This window comes from Salmo salar, chromosome ssa12 (genome assembly GCF_905237065.1).
Source record: "Salmo salar chromosome ssa12, Ssal_v3.1, whole genome shotgun sequence".
NCBI lineage: Eukaryota > Metazoa > Chordata > Actinopteri > Salmoniformes > Salmonidae > Salmo > Salmo salar.
Genome location: NC_059453.1, coordinates 3,799,812 through 3,826,227, shown reverse-complemented (window position 1 = coordinate 3,826,227; position 26,416 = coordinate 3,799,812). Strand labels below are relative to the sequence as shown.

General features: G+C 40.5%; 1 protein-coding gene across 1 annotated transcript; it reads right to left on the bottom strand.

Annotated features, from left to right (window-relative positions):
- Positions 1–5,973: 5,973 nt before the first annotated feature.
- LOC106564000 (zinc finger protein 239-like) lies at positions 5,974–20,861 on the bottom strand. Its single transcript, XM_014129962.2, has 2 exons — positions 20,424–20,861; positions 5,974–7,846 (listed from the first exon to the last, which is right to left on the bottom strand). Exons 1-2 carry the CDS (start codon positions 20,746–20,748, stop codon positions 7,068–7,070), a joined length of 1,104 nt encoding a protein of 367 aa, XP_013985437.2. The 5' UTR covers positions 20,749–20,861; the 3' UTR covers positions 5,974–7,067.
- Positions 20,862–26,416: the final 5,555 nt, after the last annotated feature.

Here is a 26,416-nt window from a genome sequence, read left to right as displayed (position 1 = left end):
CCTGGCGTGTCTCAATAACCACATAAAAATAAACAATTTCACACAAAGACATGGCGGGGAACAGAGGAATAAATACATGCAGTGTGATTAGGGAATGAAAACCAGGTGTGCAGGGAACAAGACAAAACAAACGGAACAATGAAAAATGGAGCGGCGATGGCTAGAAAGCCGGTGACGTCGACCGCCGAACGTCGCCCGAACAATGAGAGAAGCCGACTTCGGCGGAAGTCGTGACAGTGCTAAATTCACCCACACAGCTGATGTCACAGCTGATCTCAACCATTATTGGTCACCTCTACCGCTCCCTAAAAGATGATGTCAGAGATCTGTATATAATGACGAGATGCTCATGTCTCTGTCCTAACAATGGGAGTCGTCCCAAAGGCAGGAAGGCAGGCGACAAGCTTAGGTCTGCATTTTAATCCCATAGAAACTCATTGGGTTTATTTTGGCGCGAGTGAGCCTTCTCGCTTCGCCTCTACCTCTCTGCCTTGGTCCTGCTTGCAAGCAAAGTCTTTCAAGATATTGTAATAACCTGACTAGATCATAAATGAACAATTGTCCAGACAGAGGATGGAGTTAACGAATGGACGGTTTATTAACCCAACTTAACACAGGCTACTGTTTGGCCGTAGCCCACGCCAAATAAATGAAAGGTACACTACAAACCAACCGTGACCTTCTCTTGTGAAGCCCAGACGTAAGAGAGAGAACAATGGCTAAACCCGGTCTTAACTTCCAATGCTCCATCCCCCTGCCCAACCCCCCTCCACTCCACCAACCACCAGGCTGCCCAGTATCAGAACATTCCAGGCATTCCCGTGATTGGCAGATAGCAGGTTGATTGGCATGACCCCGCGAACACTGGTAAGTACGACATAACCCACAGCTGTCTGTGAGGGTCGCTACAATATGTTCGCCCTTTGGTTACTAAGGGCGAGCATTCTGTACAACAGAAATTAAGTATTTCCTCGTTTACCACGACAAATCTGTGGAAATTTACCCCACACTTTGTATAAATGGAAACTAATGTTGGTGTACTGTTATTTTATTTCTTTACTATTTATGTTATCCAAAAGTGTCTGGTATGGTCATTTCTTATAAAGAAAATGAAGACATTAATCTGGACTGTCCATATATTTCAAATGTGTAATCAAGACAATCTGGAGATTGCGTTATTTGGGGGGAGGGGGGGGCATGACAGCCACTATAACTCAAAAATAACAACAAAAATGTATACATATTTAGCTTCCAGTCAAATGTCTATAAATACGAAGGTGAGAGTCTGATCTTTCAGATACAATTGGAAAGGAGTTGATAATCCATAGCATTCCAGAGTTGAAAGACTGATGGCTCCGGTGTCCATATAGGTCATATCCTCTGGTGTCCATATAGGTCATATCCACCGGTGTCCATATAGGTCATATCCTCTGGTGCCCATATAGGTCATATCCTCTGGTGTCCATATAGGTCATATCCACCGGTGTCCATATAGGTCATATCCACCGGTGTCCATATAGGTCATATCCACTGGTGCCCATATAGGTCATATCCTCTGGTGCCCATATAGGTCATATCCTCTGGTGCCCATATAGGTCATATCCACCGGTGTCCATATAGGTCATATCCACTGGTGCCCATATAGGTCATATCCTCTGGTGCCCATATCTCCTATAACAACCATAGAGGTGGCCATTTTAGATCGTCAGATTACCTCAATCACCAAATTTTCTCAAACTGAGTATCACCCAAACACAAAACGTAATGAATAACATGCAAAAGTAGTGGAACGTTGAATTAAAAGGAAAAGGTGCTGTACTGAGCGACTGGTTGAAAAAACGATTGGTTTGAAAATGCACTGTTGCCCTTAATGTATAACTCCTTGCTTTAAGCCACACAAACCACACTAATAGACTGAAGTTGCAATTATTTCAATACCATTTTGTTCTCTTTTTTTATCCTGTGACTTTAATGCGCACATTGAACAGTTTCTCTAGAGATAAATCAGACCAAGCCTGAACTGTGTGATGTAGTAGGGAGTTGTAGTTTCTCTAGCAATAAATCAGATCCAGACTGAACTGTGTGATGTTGTAGGGAGTTGTAGTTTCTCTAGAGATAAATCAGACCCAGACTGAACTGTGTGATGTAGTAGGGAGTTGTAGTTTCTCTAGAGATAAATCAGATCCAGACTGAACTGTGTGATGTAGTAGGGAGTTGTAGTTTCTCTAGAGATAAATCAGACCCAGACTGAACTGTGTGATGTAGTAGAGTTGTAGTTTCCAACAGGCCAATATTCTACATAGTTTAGCGCATAAAACGTAATTAACTACAATGACCATAATCCATTGCGCTACTTGTTCGTCTGTGTTTCTTTTACGACTGCCACGGAAGAGAGAAGGAAGAGTGTGCGATCCTGAGGTGATGTGATCTAAGTCAGGGTTCCCAAACTCGGTCCTGGGACATCCCTGAGTTCTACACAGCTGATTCAAATAACCAGCTCATCATCAAGCTTTGATTATTTGAATAGGCTGTGTAGTGCCAGAGGGCAAAAACCAAAACACGCACCGAAGGACCGAGTTTGGGAAACCCTGATTTAAGTGATTGGTATTCTGACTGACATGTTGTGTTATCTACCTTCCAGCCATCCATTCACATACTAAGAAAAGCTCAATATAATGTATGTCCACTTGTGGCTAACATAGTTTAAAAAAATATTAATTTGATTTTTATTCAGAAAACATGTTGCACAATTTTTATTTATTTTTTTACAATCAGAACCCAGTGTTTTCTCCAACATGGGGGAATAATACTGATGAGAACATTCATCAGGTAGTGAATGTTGTAACAACTTATCAACATTATCAGAACAACATCATCACATTAACCTTTAGCTTGAAGACTAAGGGTTCTATCCGGTATTTTATTAGGATCCCCATTAGCTGTTGCAAAAGCAGCAACTACTCTTCCTGGGGTTCACACGAAACATGAAACATAATACAGAACATTAATAGACAAGAACAGCTCAAGGACAGAAATACATTAAAAAAATTAAAAGGCACACGTAGCCTACATATCAATGCATGCACACAAACTATCTAGGTCAAATAGAGGAGAGGCGTTGTGCCGCGAGGTGTTGCTTTATCTGTTTTTTGAAACCAGGTTTGATGTTTGAGGAATATGAGATGGAAGGAAGTTCCATGCAATAAGGGCTCTATATAATACTGTACGTTTTCTTGAATTTGTTCTGGATTTGGGGACTGTGAAAAGACCCCTGGTGGCATGTCTGGTGGGATAAGTGTGTGTGTCAGAGCTGTGTGTAAGTTGACAGTGCAAACAATTTGGGATTTAACACATTAATGTTTCTTATTAAAAAGAAGTGATGCAGTCAGTCTCTCCTCAACTCTTAGCCAAGAGAGACTGGCATGCATAGTATTTATATCAGCCCTCTGATTACAATTAACAGCAAAACGTACCGCTCTGTTCTGGGCCAGCTGCAGCTTAACTAGGTCTTTCCTTGCAGCACTGGACCACACGACTGGACAATAATCAAGATTAGATAAAACTAGAGCCTGCAGAACTTGCTTTTTGGAGTGTGGTGTCAAAAAAGCAGAACATCTCTTTATTACATCTAGACCTCTCTCCATCTTTGCAACCATTGAATCTATATGTTTTGACCGTGACAGTTTATAATCTAAGGTAACGCAAAGTAATTTAGTCTCCTCAACTTGTTCAACAGCCACACCATTCATTACCAGATTCAGCTGAGGTCTAGCACTTAATGAATGATTTGTACCAAATACAATGCTCGTAGTTTTAGAGATGTTCAGGACCAGTTTATTACTGGCCACCCATTCCAAAATAGACTGCAACTCTTTGTTAAGGGTTTCAGTGACTTCATTAGCTGTGGTTGCTGATGCATATATGGTTGAATCATCAGCATACATGGACACACATGCTTTGTTTAATGCCAGTGGCAGGTCATTGGTAAAAATAGAAAAGAGTAGAGGGCCTAGAGAGCTGCCCTGCGGTACACCACACTTTACATGTTTAACATTAGAGACACTTCAATTAAAGAAAACCCTTTGAGTTCTATTAGAAAGATAGCTCTGAATCCACAATATGGCAGAGGTTGAAAAGCCATAGCACATATGTTTTTTCAACAACAGGTTATGGTCAATAATATCAAAGGCTGCACTGAAATATAACAGTACAGCTCCCACAATCTTCTTATTATCAATTTCTTTCAACCAATCATCAGTCATTTGTGTCAGTGCAGTACATGTTGAGTGCCCTTCTCTATAAGCATGCTGAAAGTCTGTTGTTAATTTGTTTACAGAGAAATAGCATTGTATTTGGTCAAAAACAATTTTCCCAACAGTTTGCTAAGAGCTGGCAGCATGCTGATAGGTCTGCTGTTAGAACCAGTAAAGGCCGCTTTACCACTCTTGGGTAGCGGAATTACTTTGGCTTCCCTCCAGGCCTGAGGACAAAGACTTTCCTCTAGGCTCAGATTTAAAAAATGACAGATACCATCCTCAGTAGCTATCCATCTAAGTTGTAAATGCCAGGAGGTTTGTCATTATTGATCGTTAACAACAACAAAAAATCCACCTCTCCCGCACTAACTTTACAAATTTCAAACTTGCCCTGCTTTTCTTTCATTATTTGTTTTTTTATGCATGAATATAATTGCTCACAGTTTGTCGTGGGCATTTCCTGCCTAAGTTTGCCCACTTTGCCAATGAAATAATCATTAAAATAATTGGCAACATCAAATGGTTTTGTGATGAATATGCCATCTGATTTGATAAAAGACAGAGTTGAATTTGTCTTTCTGCCCATAATTTCATTTAAAGTACTCCAAAGTTTTTTTCCATCATTCTTTATATCATTGATCTTGGCTTCATAATAAAGTTGTCTTCTTCTTTTGGTTGAGTTTAGTCACATAATTTCTCAATTTGCAGTAAATAAGCCAGTCAGATGTGCAGCCAGACTTATTAGCCCCTCCTTTAGCCCCATCTCTTTCAACCATACAGTTTTTCAGTTCCTCATCAATCCATGAAGCCTTAACAGTTCTAACAGTCAGTCTCTTAACAGGTGCATGTTTATCAATAATTGGAAGAAGCAATTTCATAAATTCATCAAGTGCAGCGTGTGGATGCTCCTCATTAATCACATCAGACCAACAAATATTTGGAGAGTCACAGCAAAATATTTTGTATGATCTCTTATACACTATTTTAGGCCCAGCTGTTGGAACTTTGGCTTTCCTGGATAAAGCCACTATACTGTGATCACTACATCCAGTGGGTACGGATATAGTGTAGAACAAAGTTCTACAGCATTAATAAAAATGTGATTGATAGATGTGGATGAACCTTTCCCTGTAGTGTTTGTAAACACCCTGGTAGGTTGATTAATAACCTGAACCAGATTACAGGCACTGGTTACAGTGAGAAGCTTCCTCATGAGCAAACAGCTTGATGAAAACCAGTCAATATTCAGGTCCCCAAGAAAGTAGACCTCTCTGTTTACATCACATACACTATCCAGCATTTCACACATATTATTTAGATACTGACTGTTAGCACTTGGTGGCCTATAGCAACACCCCAAAAGAAAAGGCTTTAGATGTGCCAAGTGAACCTGCAACCACAACACTTCAATAACACTTGACATGAGATCTTCTCTAAGCATTACAGGGATATGAATATATACAGCAACACCTCGCCTATAAGCATTCCTGTCTCTTCTATAAATGTTATATCATTGTACTGCTACTGATGTATCATCAAATTAATTATCTAAGTGAGTCTCAGAAATGTCTAATATATCAATGTTATCTGATGTTAGCAAGTTATTGATTTCATGAACCTTATTTCTAAGGCTACATATATTAATATGGGCTATTTTCAGCCCTTTCCTGGGTAGCTTATCAGAGATAGACATAATATTGAAAAGAGCAGACAAAGCAAGAGAAAAAAATATACATTCAGCAGTCCATTAATCAATTGCTGTGTGTGCTGCGGGGTTGAAACTACAATCAATCCGCATAGCGGAAGTTCAGCTTTACAGCGTTATTGAAATTTAAAGGCAGTGTTACCGCTTTAGTGGAGACTGCATTCAAGGTAAACCCTGCATATGTCGGCTCAATCCGACATATGCAGGGAATCTATAGCGGAATCTGTAACGCTTCAGCTGTACAGACTGAATAGAGTCCTAGTACACAAATTAATTAAATGAAACCAAAAGACTAAATTCATGAGGTTAGAGTCCAGAAATACACTGAGTCCATAGTTGTGAACATAAGCAACCGTTTAAATGTAAAACAATTTTTCCGGCACAAAATGCATATCAGCCAATTAAAATGGTTGATTTAATTGCACATGACAGAACACTAAATTGTAGCTGGTCTCATCAGATAAATGGCCCAATGCTAACCTCACCTGGAACAAATCATTAATCAGCAGATTTAAGACTTAACAGACTTTATATCCACCAACAAATGTAATTTCTTAAAATAGGTCAACCCTGGCCACTAGAGGGATATTTTAAACCTCAAGGTTTACTTTTGTTCCATTGGTCTGTAACAAAAATGTTGTGTTCAAATATTAAATTGATGCTTCCTTGACTAGACTACTAGTGACTACTAACGTTAGACAACATTGTCATGTTTTTGCATATACAGTATGACAAAATGTTTTTGTTTCTGTTTGACACACATCCATGATGAGGTCCTTTCTACATGTACAATTTAGCGTTCTGTCAACTGCAAGTAAATCAATGATTTTAATTGGCTGATACCCATTTTGTGCTGGATAATGTGTTTACATTTAAAATGGTTGCTTATGGACCCATAAAAAATAAAAATAAATGAATTGTAATCTGATTTTAGACATGATCATGTCTTCAGAGGAAAAAACAAACAAAAGTAAGCCTATTTTTTATTAAGATTTCAAATAAACAATATGATTTAATGTGACATAAAACAACAGTCAGAACACAGCCTGTCTATTCTGTCAGGTCTTCTGTCTGGGGAAAATGTCTTCCACAATTAGGTTCCCTAACTAAAACTCTCCAAACTGTGAGCTTATCCTCCCCTGTGTGTGTATGTTCTCATGCCTTTTCAGGTTCCCTAGCTTGGTAAAACTCTTTCCACACTGGCAACAATGGTAAGGTTTCTCTTTAGAGTGTATTATCTTATGTATGTTCAGGCTATCTAAGTGAGTAAAACTCTTTCCACACTGGGAGCAGTGGTAAGGCTTTTCTTCTGTGTGCGTCCTCTCGTGCGTTTTAAGGTCTGTTGATCTTGAAAATCTCTTTCCACACTGGGAGCAGTGGTAAGGCTTTTCTCCCGTGTGTTTCCTCTCGTGCTCTTTTAGGTTCCCTAACTTGGTAAAATCCTTTCCACACACGGAGCAATGGTAAGGTTTCTCTCCTGTGTGAGTCCTCTCGTGCTCCTTCAGATTATCGGACAACCTAAAGTTCTTTCCACAATGGGAACAAGGGTAAGGCTTCTCTCCAGAGTGTATTCTCTTATGTTTGTTCAGGTTCCCTAACTGGGTAAAACTCTTTCCACACTGAGAGCAGTGGTACGGCTTTTCTCCTGAGTGTAATCCTTTATGCCTTTTCAGGCTCACTAACTGGGTATAACTTTTTCCACACTGGGAGCATTGGAAGGGCTTTTCTCCTGTGTGTGTTCTATCATGCTCTTTCAGCTTCCATAACCACTTAAAACTCTTATTACACTGGGAGCAGTGGTGTTGTCTCACTGGTTTGGGCATCTCTGGGTATGGTTTCCCTGAAGAAGTCTTCCCACTGTCAGAGTGAGAGTCTGGTCTTTCTCCTGCCAAAGACAAACAGAGCATTTAGTTAAACAAAGAGACCTGAATGAAAACTCCACATGATAAATCAGGTTTAATCTAGATGATATCGCTCATTATAAAACAGTATATTTGGATCCTGGATACCGATTGGTTGATAGCAGTTAGTTATTCATGATAATCCCTGCGTAATGCCTGTTAACAGTTCCATTTGAATTACTCCTACTAGTCAAGGTTCCTCAGAGGAGGACCATCCTCAGTGAATTTCAGAAAAATAAATGTTCTAAAAAGTTACCCTTTTTAGATAAAACTATAATAAATATATATTCACCAAATAAATGATTAAAACACACTGTTTTGCAATGAAGGTCTACAGTAGTCTCAGCAGCACTCTGTAGGGTAGCACCATGGTGTAGCCAGAGGACAGCTAGTTTCCATCCTCCTCTGGGGACATCGACGTCAATACAAAACCTAGGAGGCTTGTGATTCTCACCCCCGTCCATGACCTGACATGTTGTCCACCCAGTCAAAGGATCAGAGAATGAATATAGTACGGAAAGCAAAAGCAAAAGCTAGCTAGCACTGCAGTGCATAACATGTTGAGGTTGACTCAAAGAGAGAGAAAGACAATAGTTGAACAGTTTTTAACAAATTAATTTCTTCAAAACTGAAAGAAGCAAGAGAGAGAAAGCTATATTTGGTTGTATTTTTTTTTCACTGTCACTTCCCTAGCTAGCGAATGCAACTAGCTATGTTTAGCCTACTCAAACACCTGGCTTAAACAGAGAGGGATGCTTTGTTAGCTGGCTGGCTGGCTATCCAACACTGCAACTCTTCCAAGTCAAGGTAAGCTTTTGGTTGGATTAATCTATTGCCACCGGGGCCCGCCGGTGTAACTGCTAAACTGCTTGCTGACTGTACACTGACTGAATGATTGTAGTGGATTTACTAACGCGTTAGTAGCTATGTTGACTATGACAATATGGTGACAACGATGTAGGCTGTGTAGCGGTTAACGGTAATAATATAAAGGTTTGGCTTAGAACGTTTTTTTCCCGCCTGGTCATAGACAGCTGATGCGTTGTGCACTGAAGTCCACAAGTGAAGGGAAAAGGTTAGAGGAGATGCAGAAGAAGGAATTATACAACTATCATGCTGTTTGTATGTGGCAGCTATGAAAGTGATCATGCTGTTTGTATGTGGCAGCTATGAAAGGGATCATGCTGTTTGTATGTGGCAGCTACGAAAGGGATCATGCTGTTTGTATGTGGCAGCTACGAAAGTGATCATGCTGTTTGTGTGTGGCAGCTACGAAAGTGATCATGCTGTTTGTATGTGGCTGCTATGAAAGTGAACTGTTTTTGCGGTGATCAGGGGTGTATTCATTCCACCGATTCTGTTGAAAAACATTTCTTAAACAGAATGAAAATGGGGATAAACATACCTGAATGTGTCCAATAGAAACTCTTGTTTGCAACTGTTGGACTAATGATTACACCCTAGATCAGCTAGATGCAGGCGAGATTGTGCAAGGCAGGATTTAATGTGTCACTGTCTGTTACCTTGATTACTAAAATTGATCTCAAACTGTGTGCACCTACGTTGTAAACTTTCATTCATAGGCTAGGTTGTAGCAACCTCATGATGGGTAAAGAGAAAATTAGAGTATCATGTAGTAGCCTAAACCTATCTATGGGTGAATGGAATATGAATGACAGTCATCCAATATGCTTTAATAGAAATAAGGCCATGCTCATGAAAACAATTATTAAAATGGCCACTGATCCCTATGCATACACTGTCCCACAGCCCAGCCAGGCAATTCATCAACTAATCTCCACTGTTCCACTGCCCAGCCAGGTAATTCATAAACTAATCTCCGCTGGAAAAAAAGCATCTAGACATTACCACGTTTTCTAGTCTAGAATTTGGTTTGCAACAAAGGGGATTTGTATAAACCTTGCTATCGGCCTCTCTGACTTCTGAAACTTTGGTGATTTATTATTGAATATAAATGTATGAAAATGTTTATAATCTCCTTTACCTGCTATAATGACACCTAGTGGACAATTGTTGGTTTGCTACTAGAGTGGTACATAGGGGGTTAAAAATGGGGCTAGAGTGATACATAAGGGGTTAAGATGGGGTTAGAAGTGGAGCGGGTTGAGAGTTTCAAATTCCTTGCTGTCCACATCACCAACATATTATCATGGTCCAAACACACCAAGAAAGTTGTGAAGAGGGCACGACAACACCTTTTCCCCCTTCAGGAGACTGAAAAGATTTGGCATGGGTCCCCAGATCCTCAAAAAGATTGACAGTTGCACCATCGAGAGCATCCTGAACGGTTGCATCACCGCCTGGTATGGAAACTGATCGGCATCCAACCTTAAGGCGCTACAGAGGGTAGGGCGTACAGCCCAGTACATCACTGGGGCCAAGCTTCCTGCCATCCAGGACCTATATACCAGGCGGTGTCAGAAGAAGGCCCAAAAAAATTGTCAAAGACTCCAGTCACCCAAGTCATAGAGTGTTCTCTCTGCTACTGCACGGCAAGTGGTACCGGAGCGCCAAGTCTAGGTCCAAAAGGCTCCTTAACAGCTTCTACCCCCAAGCCATAAGACTGCTGAACAATTAATTAAAATGGCCATCGGACTATTTACATTGACACCCCCCTTTGTTTTTACACTGCTGCTACTCGCTGTTTATTATCTATGCATAGTCACTGTACCCCTACCTACATGTACATTTTTTATTTTTGTATTGCTTGTAACTGTTTCGGGTAAAGCAAGCTCTTGTGCTGTTAGAGGAGTAACCTATGTGTAAATGAAATCTGTTGATGTATTTTTGTGTGTTATCTGTGATCATTTTGTTTGTCTTGTTTAGTTTTTTAATCATTGTACCTAAACTGTATGTGTAAACATGTATACGCAGGGCCCAGCTGTAAAAGAGATCTTGGTCTCAGTCGGTGTTCCTTGTTGAAATAAAAGGTATAATAAAATAATAATAATAATACAAATTGCCTCGACTAACCTCTACCCCCGCACATTGACTCAGTACCGGTACCCCCTGTATATAGCCTCGTTATTGTTATTTTATTGTGTTACTTAAAAAAAAAAACATGTTTTACTTTAGTTTAATTAGTAAATATTTTCTTAACTCTATTTCTTGAACTGCATTGTTGGTTAAGGGCTTGTCAGTAAGCATTTCATGGTAAGGTCTATCTATACCTGTTGGATTTGGTGCATGTGACAAATAAAATTTGATTAGAAACCATGATTTACACCATTATATTTACACCTTTTCATTTGTGAATTTATACCTTTGGATTTACCATTTATTTCACCCTCATAATTTTTGTGTTTTTACTATCAACATCAATTACAACCTGTTTTACCATCAACATCAATTACAACCTGTTTTAACGTCAATATCAATTACAACCCGTTTTACCGTCAACATCAATTACAACCTGTTTTACCATCAATATCAATTACAACCTGTTTTACCATCAATATCAATTACAACCTGTTTTACCATCAATATCAATTACAACCTATTTTACCGTCAATATCAATTACAACCTGTTTTACCGTCAATATCAATTACAACCTGTTTTACCGTCAATATCAATTACAACCTGTTTTACCGTCAATATCAATTACAACCTGTTTTACCGTCAATATCAATTACAACCTGTTTTACCGTCAATATCAATTACAACCTGTTTTACCGTCAATACCAATTACAACCTGTTTTACCGTCAATACCAATTACAACCTGTTTTACAATCAATATCAATTACAACCTGTTTTACAATCAATATCAATTACAACCTGTTTTACCGTCAATACCAATTACAACCTGTTTTACCGTCAATACCAATTACAACCTGTTTTACCGTCAATACCAATTACAACCTGTTTTACAATCAATACCAATTACAACCTGTTTTACAATCAATATCAATTACAACCTGTTTTACAATCAATATCAATTACAACCTGTTTTACCGTCAATATCAAGTACAACCTGTTTTACCGTCAATATCAATTGCAACCTTTTTTACCGTCAATATCACATTACAACCCGTTTTACCGTCAATATCAATTACAACCCGTTTTACCGTCAATATCACATTACAACCTGTTTTACCGTCAATATCAATTACAACCTTTTTTACCGTCAATATCACATTACAACCCGTTTTACCGTCAATATCAATTACAACCCGTTTTACCGTCAATATCAATTACAACCTGTTTTACCGTCAATATCAATTACAACCTGTTTTACCGTCAATATCAATTACAACCTGTTTTACCGTCAATATCAATTACAACCTGTTTTACCGTCAATATCAATTACAACCTGTTTTACCGTCAATTACAACCTGTTTTACCGTCAATTACAACCTGTTTTACCGTCAATATCAATTACAACCTGTTTTACCATCAATATCAATTACAACCTGTTTTACCATCAATATCAATTACAACCTGTTTTACCATCAATATCAATTACAACCTGTTTTACCATCAATATCAATTACAACCTGTTTTACCATCAATATCAATTACAACCTGTTTTACCATCAATATCAATTACAACCTGTTTTACCATCAATTACAACCTGTTTTACCATCAATTACAACCTGTTTTACTATCAATTGCAACCTGTTTTACCATCAATATCACATTACAACCTGTTTTACCATCAATATCATATTACAACCTGTTTTACCATCAATTACAACCTGTTTTACCATCAATATGAATTACAACCTGTTTTACCATCAATTACAACCTGTTTTACCATCAATTACAACCTGTTTTACCATCAATTGCAACCTGTTTTACCATCAATATCACATTACAACCTGTTTTACCATCAATATCACATTACAACCAGTTTTACCATCAATTACAACCTGTTTTACCATCAATATCAATTACAACCTGTTTTACCATCAATTACAACCTGTTTTACCATCAATTGCAACCTGTTTTACCATCAATATCACATTACAACCTGTTTTACCATCAATTACAACCTGTTTTACCACCAATATCAATTACAACCTGTTTTACCATCAATTACAACCTGTTTTACCATCAATTACAACCTGTTTTACCATCAATTGCAACCTGTTTTACCATCAATATCACATTACAACCTGTTTTACCATCAATTACAACCTGTTTTACCACCAATATCAATTACAACCTGTTTTACCATCAATTACAACCTGTTTTACCATCAATTACAACCTGTTTTACCATCAATTACAACCTGTTTTACCATCAATTACAACCTGTTTTACCATCAATATCAATTACAACCTGTTTTACCATCAATTACAACCTGTTTTACCATCAATTACAACCTGTTTTACCATCAATTACAACCTGTTTTACCATCAATATCAATTACAACCTGTTTTACCATCAATTACAACCTGTTTTACCATCAATTACAACCTGTTTTACCATCAATTACAACCTGTTTTACCATCAATATCACATTACAACCTGTTTTACCATCAATATCACATTACAACCTGTTTTACCATCAATATCACATTACAACCTGTTTTACCATCAATATCACATTACAACCTGTTTTACCGTCAATATCAATTACAACCTGTTTTACCGTCAATATCAATTACAACCTGTTTTACCGTCAATATCAATTACAACCTGTTTTACCGTCAATATCAATTACAACCTGTTTTACCGTCAATATCAATTACAACCTGTTTTACCGTCAATATCAATTACAACCTGTTTTACCGTCAATATCAATTACAACCTTTTTACCGTCAATATCAATTAAAACCTTTTTTACCGTCAATATCAATTACAACCTTTTTTACCGTCAATATCAATTACAACCTGTTTTACCATCAATATCAATTACAACCTGTTTTACCATCAATATCAATTACAACCTGTTTTACCATCAATATCAATTACAACCTGTTTTACCATCAATATCAATTACAACCTGTTTTACCATCAATTACAACCTGTTTTACCATCAATTACAACCTGTTTTACCATCAATTGCAACCTGTTTTACCATCAATATCACATTACAACCTGTTTTACCATCAATATCATATTACAACCTGTTTTACCATCAATTACAACCTGTTTTACCATCAATATGAATTACAACCTGTTTTACCATCAATTACAACCTGTTTTACCATCAATTACAACCTGTTTTACCATCAATTACAACCTGTTTTACCATCAATTGCAACCTGTTTTACCATCAATATCACATTACAACCTGTTTTACCATCAATTACAACCTGTTTTACCATCAATATCAATTACAACCTGTTTTACCATCAATTACAACCTGTTTTACCATCAATTACAACCTGTTTTACCATCAATTGCAACCTGTTTTACCATCAATATCACATTACAACCTGTTTTACCATCAATATCACATTACAACCTGTTTTACCATCAATTACAACCTGTTTTACCATCAATTACAACCTGTTTTACCATCAATATCAATTACAACCTGTTTTACCATCAATTGCAACCTGTTTTACCATCAATATCACATTACAACCTGTTTTACCATCAATTACAACCTGTTTTACCATCAATATCAATTACAACCTGTTTTACCATCAATTACAACCTGTTTTACCATCAATTACAACCTGTTTTACCATCAATTACAACCTGTTTTACCATCAATTGCAACCTGTTTTACCATCAATTGCAACCTGTTTTACCATCAATATCACATTACAACCTGTTTTACCATCAATTACAACCTGTTTTACCATCAATATCAATTACAACCTGTTTTACCATCAATTACAACCTGTTTTACCATCAATTACAACCTGTTTTACCATCAATTACAACCTGTTTTACCATCAATTGCAACCTGTTTTACCATCAATATCACATTACAACCTGTTTTACCATCAATATCACATTACAACCTGTTTTACCATCAATTACAACCTGTTTTACCATCAATTACAACCTGTTTTACCATCAATATCAATTACAACCTGTTTTACCATCAATTGCAACCTGTTTTACCATCAATATCACATTACAACCTGTTTTACCATCAATTACAACCTGTTTTACCATCAATATCAATTACAACCTGTTTTACCATCAATTACAACCTGTTTTACCATCAATTACAACCTGTTTTACCATCAATTACAACCTGTTTTACCATCAATATCAATTACAACCTGTTTTACCATCAATTACAACCTGTTTTACCATCAATTACAACCTGTTTTACCATCAATTACAACCTGTTTTACCATCAATTACAACCTGTTTTACCATCAATATCACATTACAACCTGTTTTACCATCAATATCACATTACAACCTGTTTTACCATCAATATCACATTACAACCTGTTTTACCATCAATATCAATTACAACCTGTTTTACCATCAATATCAATTACAACCTGTTTTACCATCAATTACAACCTGTTTTACCATCAATTACAACCTGTTTTACCATCAATTACAACCTGTTTTACCATCAATATCAATTACAACCTGTTTTACCATCAATTACAACCTGTTTTACCATCAATTACAACCTGTTTTACCATCAATTACAACCTGTTTTACCATCAATTACAACCTGTTTTACCATCAATTACAACCTGTTTTACCATCAATATCACATTACAACCTGTTTTACCATCAATATCACATTACAACCTGTTTTACCATCAATATCACATTACAACCTGTTTTACCATCAATATCAATTACAACCTGTTTTACCATCAATATCAATTACAACCCGTTTTACCATCATTATCAATTGGAACCCATTTTACCATCATTATCATCTGGGACTGGTCTGTGTTTACCATCATTATCATTATCAACTGGGACCGGTCTGTGTTTACCATCATTATCATCTGGGACCGGTCTATGTTTACCTGGACAAATTGCTTCCTTTACCATTCAACAACAAAATAACTTTGTGACAAACCTTTTGAGTATAATAAATGTACTTTCTGTTCAACCAATAAAATATATCTTAGGCCTTTTCTTGGACACGTGTTAAAACATCCTTGTAAAGGTCTAAAGGAAGTGGCTAATTAGAATATTGGGACGTTGTTTGAAGCCACTACAGTAACAATGTTGACATTTTAAAACGTGATCTCTGCCCTGCCATAGGGAACGAACGTGATCTCTGCCCTGCCATAGGGAACGAACGTGATCTCTGCCCTGCCATAGGGAACGAACGTGATCTCTGCCCTGCCATAGGGAACGAAAGTGATCTCTGCCCTGCCATAGGGAACGAACGTGATCTCTGCCCTGCCATAGGGAACGAACGTGACCTCTGCCCTGCCATAGGGAACGAACGTGACCTCTGCCCTGCCATAGGGAACGAACGTGACCTCTGCCCTGCCATAGGGAACGAACGTGACCTCTGCCCCTGCCATAGGGAACGAACGTGACCTCTGCCCTGCCATAGGGAACGAACGTGACCTCTGCCCTGCCATAGGGAACGAACGTGACCTCTGCCCCTGCCATAGGGAACGAACGTGACCTCTGCCCCTGCCATAGGGAACGAACGTGACCTCTGCCCTGCCATAGGGAACGAACGTGACCTCTGCCCTGCCATAGGGAACGAACGTGACCTCTGCCCCTGCCATAGGGAACGAACGTGACCTCTGCCCCTGCCATAGGGAACGAACGTGACCTCTGCCCCTGCCATAGGGAACGAACGTGACCTCTGCCCCGCCATAGGGAACGAACGTGACCTCTGCCCCTGCCATAGGGAACGAACGTGACCTCTGCCCTGCCATAGGGAACGAACGTGACCTCTGCCCTGCCATAGGGAACGAACGTGACCTCTGCCCCTGCCATAGGGAACGAACGTGACCTCTGCCCTGCCATAGGGAACGAACGTGACCTCTGCCCTGCCATAGGGAACGAACGTGACCTCTGCCCTGCCATAGGGAACGAACGTGACCTCTGCCCTGCCATAGGGAACGAACGTGACCTCTGCCCTGCCATAGGGAACGAACGTGACCTCTGCCCTGCCATAGGGAACGAACGTGACCTCTGCCCTGCCATAGGGAACGAACGTGACCTCTGCCCTGCCATAGGGAACGAACGTGATCTCTGCCCTGCCATAGGGAACGAACGTGATCTCTGCCCTGCCATAGGGAACGAACGTGATCTCTGCCCTGCCATAGGGAACGAACGTGATCTCTGCCCTGCCATAGGGAACGAACGTGATCTCTGCCCTGCCATAGGGAACGAACGTGATCTCTGCCCTGCCATAGGGAACGAACGTGATCTCTGCCCTGCCATAGGGAACGAACGTGACCTCTGCCCTGCCATAAGGAACGAACGTGACCTCTGCCCTGCCATAGGGAACGAACGTGATCTCTGCCCTGCCATAAGGAACGAACGTGACCTCTGCCCTGCCATAAGGAACGAACGTGATCTCTGCCCTGCCATAAGGAACGAACGTGACCTCTGCCCTGCCATAAGGAACGAACGTGACCTCTGCCCTGCCATAAGGAACGAACGTGACCTCTGCCCTGCCATAGGGAACGAACGTGATCTCTGCCCTGCCATAGGGAACGAACGTGATCTCTGCCCTGCCATAGGGAACGAACGTGATCTCTGCCCTGCCATAGGGAACGAACGTGATCTCTGCCCTGCCATAGGGAACGAACGTGATCTCTGCCCTGCCATAGGGAACGAACGTAATCTCTGCCCTGCCATAGGGAACGAACGTGATCTCTGCCCTGCCATAAGGAACGAACGTAATCTCTGCCCTGCCATAGGGAACGAACGTGATCTCTGCCCTGCCATAAGGAACGAACTGACCGGATGAGACAATCTTTTCTAAACCAGCCTGGTGAAATCAAGCATCAGCACTATTAGGAATATATTATTATCTTATACAAAGAAATATCAATAGAAAAACAGGTCAAACAAACAAAAATAAATCTATCCTGAACAAAAATATATAACGCAACATGCAACAATTCCAAAGATTTGTCTGAGTTACAGTTCAAATAAGGAAATCAGTCAATTGAAATAAATTCATTAGGCCCTAATCTATGGATTTCACATGTCTGGGAATACAGGTATGCATCTGTTGTTCACAGATACCTATAAAAAAAAGTTATGGGCGTGGATCAGAAAACCAGTCAGTATCTGGTGTGACCACCATTTGCCTCATGCAGCATGACATCTCCTTCACATAGAGTTGATCAGGCTGTTGATTGTGGCCTGTGAAAGGTTGTCCCACTCCTCTTCAATGGCTGTTCGATGTTGGTGGATATTGGCGGGAACTGGAACATGCTGTTGTATATGTTGATCCAGAGCATCCCAAACATGCTCAATGGGTGACATGTCTGGTCAGTATGCAGGCCATGGAAAAACTGGGACATTTTCAGCTTCCAGGAATTGTGTACAGATCCTTGTAACATGGGGCCATGCATTATCATGCTGAAACATGAGGTGATGGAGGTGGATGAATGGTACAACAATGGGCCTCAGGATCTCGTCACGGTATATCTGTGCATTCAAAATGCCATCGATAAAATGCAATTGTGTTCGTTGTCCGTAGCTTATGCCTGCCCATAGTATAACCCCACCACCACCATAGGGCACTCTGTTCACAAAGTTGACATCAGCAAACCGCTCGCCCACACAACACCATATATGTGGTCTGCGGTTGTGAGACTGGTTGGACGTACTGCCAAATTCTCAAAAATTACATTGGAGGCGGCTTATGGTAGAGAAATGAACATTCAATTCTCTAACAACAGCTCTGGTGGACATTCCTGCAGTCAGCATGCCCATTGCACACTCCTTCAAAAGTTGAGACGCCTGTGGCATTGTATTGTTTGACAAAACTGCACATTTTAGAGTGTCCTTTTATTGCCCCCAGCACAAGGTGCACCTGTGTAATGATCATGCTGTTTAATCAGCTTCTTGATATGCCACACCTGTCATGTGGATGGCAATGGAGAAATGCTCACTAACATGGATTTAAACAAATTTGTGAACCAAATATTTTGAGAAATAAGCTTTTTCTGCATATGGAAAATGTCTGGGATCATTATTTCAGCTCATGAAACATGGGACCAACACTTTACATGTTGTGTTTATATTTTTGTTCAGTGTAACATTCAGCAAAAAAAAGCTTGCGTCCCTCTTCGAATAGTCTATTGGTATAAGAAATGCCAAAAAAAACAATGTCCAGCTGTTTTAGTCTAGCAAGGAGCGTTTTTTAAGGAGAGGCCACTGGTGTTGCGTATTGTACAAGAGACAGAGGCTAGAAGCTTAATTATGCATTACCCATGATATTTAGCTAATTAATAAGGCTAATACTGCACTGAGTTTATTACCTGGAAGAGGTATGCTAGGAATTATTCAGACCCCTTCCCTTTTTCCACATTTTGTTACGTTACAGCCTTACTCTAGAATTTATTAAATACATTTTTCTCCTTAATCAATCTATATACAATAGCCCATAATGACAAAGTAAAAACTGGTTTTTCAAATTTTGGGGGAAAATTGGGGAAAAAAACTGAAATACTGTATTTGGACCCTTTGACATGAGACTCAAAATTGAGCTCAGGTGCATCCTGTTTCTATTGATCATCCTTGAGATGTTTCTACAACTTGATTGGAGTTCACCTGTGGTAAATTCAATAGATTGGATTTGATTTTGAAAGGAACACACCTGTCTATATAAGGTCCCACAGTTGACAGTACATGTCAGAGCAAAAACCAAGACATGCGGTCAAAGGAATTGTCCGTAGAGCTCCGAGACAGGAATGTGTTGAGCCACAGATCTGGGGAAGGGTACCACATTTCTGCAGCATTGAAGGTCCCCAAGAACACAGTGACTTCCATCATTCTTAAATGGAAGAAGTTTGGAACCACCAAGTCTCTTCCTAGATCTAGCTGCCCGGTCAAACTGAGCAATCGGGAGAGAAGGGCCTCGAGTTACATGTTAAAATATGCTTATTCTGAGAAATGTAAACCATTTACCTTTGTTACAAAAGTGTTCCTGTTTGACAGTGATATTTTGTCATAATTTCCAACATTGTGAATGTTGGTGTGATTAGACTATATCCTCTGGTATAAATAAAAACATGTTAATATTTTTTGTCATTTTTACTTAAAAGCTTTCAACCCCTGGATTATTGTGCTTAACACTAACAGGCCGTAGTTTGTTACAATAATCCACAGGTTCTCGTGCTTTATTGGTTAAATAACCTGGTCAGTTAATGTTAAATACATTTCATCCATATCAAAATGATCCTGGTCCTCAGTTGATTTTTGCTTTTATGTGATCAAAGCACTACAGAAAGAGATATTCAGATGTTTACAAATGTAGTGAAAATCATATTTTGCAGCATTTGTTCCATTAACGTTTTGTTGGCCGCCCCCCACTCTTTGTAGCTTTCACAATTCCTACAGCACAGAACTATTAAAGTGTAGAACTTCAGTATAATGCCCCTTTAAAACCACACATCAGTTAAACAACTGCAGAGTTTGTACCCCTGTTTTTAAGATATTACTCACTGTTGTTAATCAGATCTCCTGTCTCCTCCTCTTCCAATGTGACAGTAATCTCCCCCACTTCCTTCATTCCAAAAATGTCTTCCTCTTCTTTCACTGTGACAGTCACCTCTTTCTCCTCTTTCTCTTCCTCCTCTTCTTTCACTCTGAACGCTTCTTCATCTTGTGCCAATTTAACTTCTTTCACTGTAACAGCCTCAATCTCTGCTTCTTTCTTAACTGTGACATCCTCTTCTTCCTTCTCCTCTTTCACGACAATGTTCAGCCCCAGAGTTTCTTTCTTCGTCCAGCAGACCCCCTCTTTAGCAGAGTCGTTTAGCGAACTCATGGTTTAAAACACTGTGGCAAATATACACCGAAAGTGTCTACAGAGCTTGAAAGCTTCGGCTATGTTGGCGAGCAAGCTACCAAGGTGTCTGACTACCTGTTGTTGTTGAAGAAACGTCCCGTCCACTAGATTATACGTCACAGTGGCAGCATCACCTGAAAGACGCTCATCGCCATCTGCTGACTGGAGTGGGTAACGCATTCGCGGAACATTTTTATTTTCATTTTCCAGACAAAATTGTTATTTTTTAAATGGATTTCATTATATAATATTATTATATTGTGACGTACAAAGAGGAGCATGTGTTAATTAGTGAATATCTTTCATGAGTGAGAATTTAAAACAATTTATATCTGCATTTAGGAAATCAATCAAACAAACAGATAATATCCCAATAAGGTAGCTAGGTCCAAACTGCTCCTACACGGTGTAACAGTACTGAGTAGGTCCAAACTGCTCCTACACGGTGTAACAGTACTGAGTAGGTCCAAACTGCTCCTACACGGTGTAACAGTACTGAGTAGGTCCAAACTGCTCCTACACGGTGTAACAGTACTGAGTAGGTCCAAACTGCTCCTACACGGTGTAACAGTACTGAGTAGGTCCAAACTGCTCCTATATGGTGTAACAGTACTGAGCATGTCCATGTCACCCGAACGACGACATCGGTTGGAGCATGTCCATGTCACCTGAACGACGACATCGGTTGGAGCATGTCCATGTCACCTGAACGACGACATCGGTTGGAGCATGTCCATGTCACCTGAACGACGACATCGGTTGGAGCATGTCCATGTCACCTGAACGACGACATCGGTTGGAGCACGTCCATGTCACCTGAACGACGACATCGGTTGGAGCACGTCCTTGTCACATAAACAATGAAAGCTGGTGAGTGCATTGCTGAGTGATGACATTTTATGCTGATAATAGTTCCGTAACATTGTCACCATCTTTGTTCTGTCCAAATGGTGCCGTCTCGTCCTCTCTTCCTGTCTCACCGTTGTTATTTGGTCGTGGCGCAGGCATCTGCTCAGTGCTACTCACCTTTCTGCCTCTCAGAGGTTAAGAATCAGAAGAATAATCATCAGAGATGTCTTGATTCATTTCTTCCCCGCCATCCGAATAGTTTTCGTTCAGATTTGGTAAGTTAGGCACACACTCACTGTGGACTCCAAGTAGACCAGAGTAGACTGATAGGACTGCTGTTCTTCCTTCACAATTGGTGATTAAATAATTATCTTCCCCTCGCTCATCAACTCACCCGTTCTCCCCCTTTCTCCCCCACGATACTTTACTTCATTCATTTAATCCGTTGTTCTACGTCTGAATAGAGGTTAGGTTCAGTTTGGAAGAAATGATTGGGGATGATTATCAACTAGTCACGTCCCTTTAACCTGTCAGGAGAAGGAGAGGAGCTATTGATTACCACCAGTAAGTACTACATTTACATAAGTATTCAGACCCTTTACTCAGTATTTTGTTGAAGCACCTTTGGCAGCGATTACAGCCTCGAGTCTTCTTGGGTATGCCGCTACAAGCTTGGCACACCTGTATTTGTAGAGTTTCTCCCATTCTTCTCTGCACATCCTTTCAAGCTCTGTCAGGTTGGATGGGGGGCGTCACTGCACAGCTATTTTCAGATCTCTCCAGAGGTGTTTGATTGGGTTCAAGTCCGGGCTCTGTCTGGGCCACTCAAGGACATTCAGAGACTTGTCACGAAGCCACTCCTGGGTTGTCTTGGTTGTGTTCTTAGGGTTGTTGTCCTGTTGGAAAGATGAACCTTCACCCCAGTCTGAGGTCCTGAGCGCTCTGGAGCAGGTTTTCATCAAGGATCTCTCTGTACTTTGCTCCGTTCACCTTTCCCTCAATCCTGACTAGTCTCCCAGTCCTTGCCTCTGAAAAACATCCCCATAGCATGATGCTGCCACCACCATGCTTCACCGTAGTGATGGTGCCAGGTTTCCTCCAGACGTGACGCTTGGCATTCAGGCCAAAGAGTTCAATCTTAGTTTCATCAGACCAGAGAATCTTGTTTCTCATGGTCTGAGAGTCCTTTAGGTTCCTTTTGGCAAACTCCAAGCGGGCTGTCATGTGCCTTTTACTAAGAAGTGGCTTCCGTTTGGCCACTCTACCATAAAGGCCCGATTGGTGGACTGCTGCAGAGATGGTTGTCCTTCTGTAAGGTTCTCCCATCTTCACCGAGGAACTCTGGGGTGACCATTGGGTTCTTGGTCACCTCCCTGACAAAGGCCCTTCTCCGATTTGTCAGTTTGGCCGGGCGGCCAGCTCTAGGAAGAATCTTGGTGGTTCCAAACTAATTCCATTTATGAATGATGGAGGCCACTGTGGTCTTGGATACCTTCAATGCTGCCGAAATGCTTTGGTACCCTTCCCCAGATCTATGCCTCGACACAATCGTGTCTCAGAGCTCTATGGACAATTCATTCAACCTCATGGCTTGGTTTTTGCACTGTCAACTGTGGGGCCTTGTATAGACAATCAAGTTGTAGAAACATCTCAAGGATGATCAGTGAAAGCAGGATGCATCAAAACTCAATTTTGAGTCTCATAGCAAAGTGTCGGAATACTTACAGTACCAGTCAAAAGTTTGAACACACCTACTCGTTGCAGGGTTTTTCTTTATTTTTACTATTTCCTACATTGTAGAATATTAGTGAAGACATCAAAACTATGAAATAACACATATGGAATCATGTAGTAACCAAAAAACTAAACTAATCAAAATATATTTTCTATTTGAGCTTCTTCAAAGTAGCCACCTTTTGCCATGATAACAGCTTTGCACACTCTTGACATTGTTAGTAGAGAGGTAGTTCTGTAGTTGTATAGAGCCAGACTGGAAGGGTTCATGCAGGTTGTTGGTAGAGAGGTAGTTCTGTAGTATCTAGCCAGATTGGAAGGGTTCATGCAGGTTGTTGGTAGAGAGGTAGTTCTGTAGTATCTAGCCAGATTGGAAGGGTTCGTGCAGGTTGTTGCTAGAGAGGTATTTTTTTCCTTTTTTTCTGACTAGTTCTGTAGTATCTAGTCAGACTGGAAGGGTTCATGCAGATTGTTGGTAGAGAGGCAGTTCTGTAGCTGAGCTGAGACCACGACTTCAAGGACCTTTTGCCAGATCATCATCGTCAATAGTAAAGTCATTGTTGTAAAGTTTATGTAGTCAACATGTAGGCGCAAGTCGGACACTTTCTATCCCCAAAATGCATCACACTTTGAAAGGTGGTGACTTGACAACAGTGATCCATCCGCTCATACGAGCCCATTGCCATAACATGTGCAAATACCTGTCCAGGCATTGTAAGTTCTGTCAGCAGCGTCTGAGCAGAGGAACACGTCTAAAGACTGCAGGTGGGGGCATTTAAAGAGCTAGCCCCACCCCTTTCAGGTGAATGAAGTGTTTATTTTTTTACATTTTATTTCACCTTTATTTAACCAGGTAGGCTAGTTGAGAACAAGTTCTCATTTACAATTGCGACCTGGCCAAGATAAAGCAAAGCAGTTCGACAACATACAACAACACAGAGTTACACATGGAGTAAAACAAATATACAGTCAATAATACAGTAGAAAAATAAGTCTATGTACGATGTGAGCAAATGAGGTGAGATAAGGGAGGTAAAGGCAAAAAAGTCCATGGTGGCAAAGTAAATACAATATAGCAAGTAAAACACTGGAATTGTAGATTTGTAGTAGAGGAAAGTGCAAAGTAGAAATAGAGATAATGGGGTGCAAAGGAGCAAAAGAAAAATAGAAGAAAAAAAAAATACAGTAGGGGAAGAGGTAGTTGTTTGGGCTAAATTATAGATGGGCTATGTACAGGTGCAGTGATCAGTGAGCTGCTCTGACAGCTGGTGCTTAAAGCTAGTGAGGGAGATAAGTGTTTCCAGTTTCAGAGATTTTTGTAGTTCGTTCCAGTCATTGGCAGCAGAGAACTGGAAAGAGAGATGGCCAAAGGAAGAATTGGCTTTGGGGGTGACCAGAGAGATATACCTGCTGGAGCGCATGCTACAGGTGGGTGCTGCTATGGTGACCAGTGAGCGGAGATAAGGGGGGACTTTACCTAGCAGGGTCTTGTAGATGACCTGGAGCCAGTGGGTTTGGCGACGATTATGAAGCGAAGGCCAGCCAACGAGAGCGTACAGGTCGCAGTGGTGGGTAGTATATGGGGCTTTGGTGACAAAACGGATGGCACTGTGATAGACTGCATCCAGTTTGTTGAGTAGGGTATTGGAGGCTATTTTGTAAATGACATCGCCAAAGTCGAGGATCGGTAGGATGGTCAGTTTTACTAGGGTATATTTGGCAGCATGAGTGAAGGATGCTTTGTTGCGAAATAGGAAGCCAATTCTAGATTTAACTTTGGATTGGAGATGTTTGATGTGAGTCTGGAAGAAGAGTACAGTCTAACCAGACACCTAGGTATTTGTAGTTGTCCACATATTCTAAGTCATAACCGTCCAGAGTAGTGATGCAGGACAGGCGGGCAGGTGCAGGCAGCGATCGGTTGAAGAGCATGAATTTAGTTTTACTTGTATTTAGGAGCAGTTGGAGGCCACGGAAGGAGAGTTGTATGGCATTGAAGCTCGTCTGGAGGGTTGTTAACACAGTGTCCAAAGAAGGGCCAGAAGTATACAGAATGGTGTCGTCTGCGTAGAGATGGATCAGAGACTCACCAGCAGCAAGAGCGACATCATTGATGTATACAGAGAAAAGAGTTGGCCCAAGAATTGAACCCTGTGGCACCCCCATAGAGACTGCCAGAGGTCCGGACAACAGGCCATCCGATTTGACACACTGAACTCTATCAGAGAAGTAGTTGGTGAACCAGGTGATGCAATCATTAGAGAAACCAAGGCTATTGAGTCTGCTGATGAGGATGTGGTGATTGACAGAGTCGGAAGCTTTGGCCAGGTCAATGAAAACGGCAGCACAGTATTGTTACTTGTCGATGGCGGTTATGATATCGTTTAGGACCTTGAGCGTGGCTGAGGTTCACCCATGACGCTGTGTTTGTAAATGTAACAGTATAGCTTCCGTCCCTCCCCTCGCCCCAACCTGGGCTTGAACCAGGGACCCTCTGCTCACATCAATAACTGACACTCCATGAAGCATCGTTACCCATCGCGCCACAAAAGCCGCGGCCCTTGCAACAGAAGGGGAACAACCACTTCAGGTCTCAGAGCGACTGACGTCCCTGATTGAAACGCTATTAGCGCGCACCACCGCCATTTCACATCGGTTACATAAATACCAGTTGGATGGCCGTTCAAGTGGATTTTTCCCAGTCGTATGTGGTAAATCCCACGTGGTTATTAATGCAGCGTATTGATAACTAACCCCAGATGTATCACTGGCGTTGTTTTCAATGGAAGCAAAGTTGTATCGTGCCTCACATTCATCACACATGACATAGCTACCATCTTGCTCTTTCAGCACTTCAGCAAATCTTTCCCAAACATTACTTTTGTGACCCTCCCTTCTCTTTATTTTCAACTCTCCATTTCGCAGCTTTTCTTAATAAATTAAACAAACAATTATCTGTTCGTTTCACTGAATGACAAAATAGTAGGATAGTATGTTTTAAATTGTCATGAAGTCTAATCAATCAACACCTGCTTGCTTCTCTTTATTCATGTCAATATAAAAT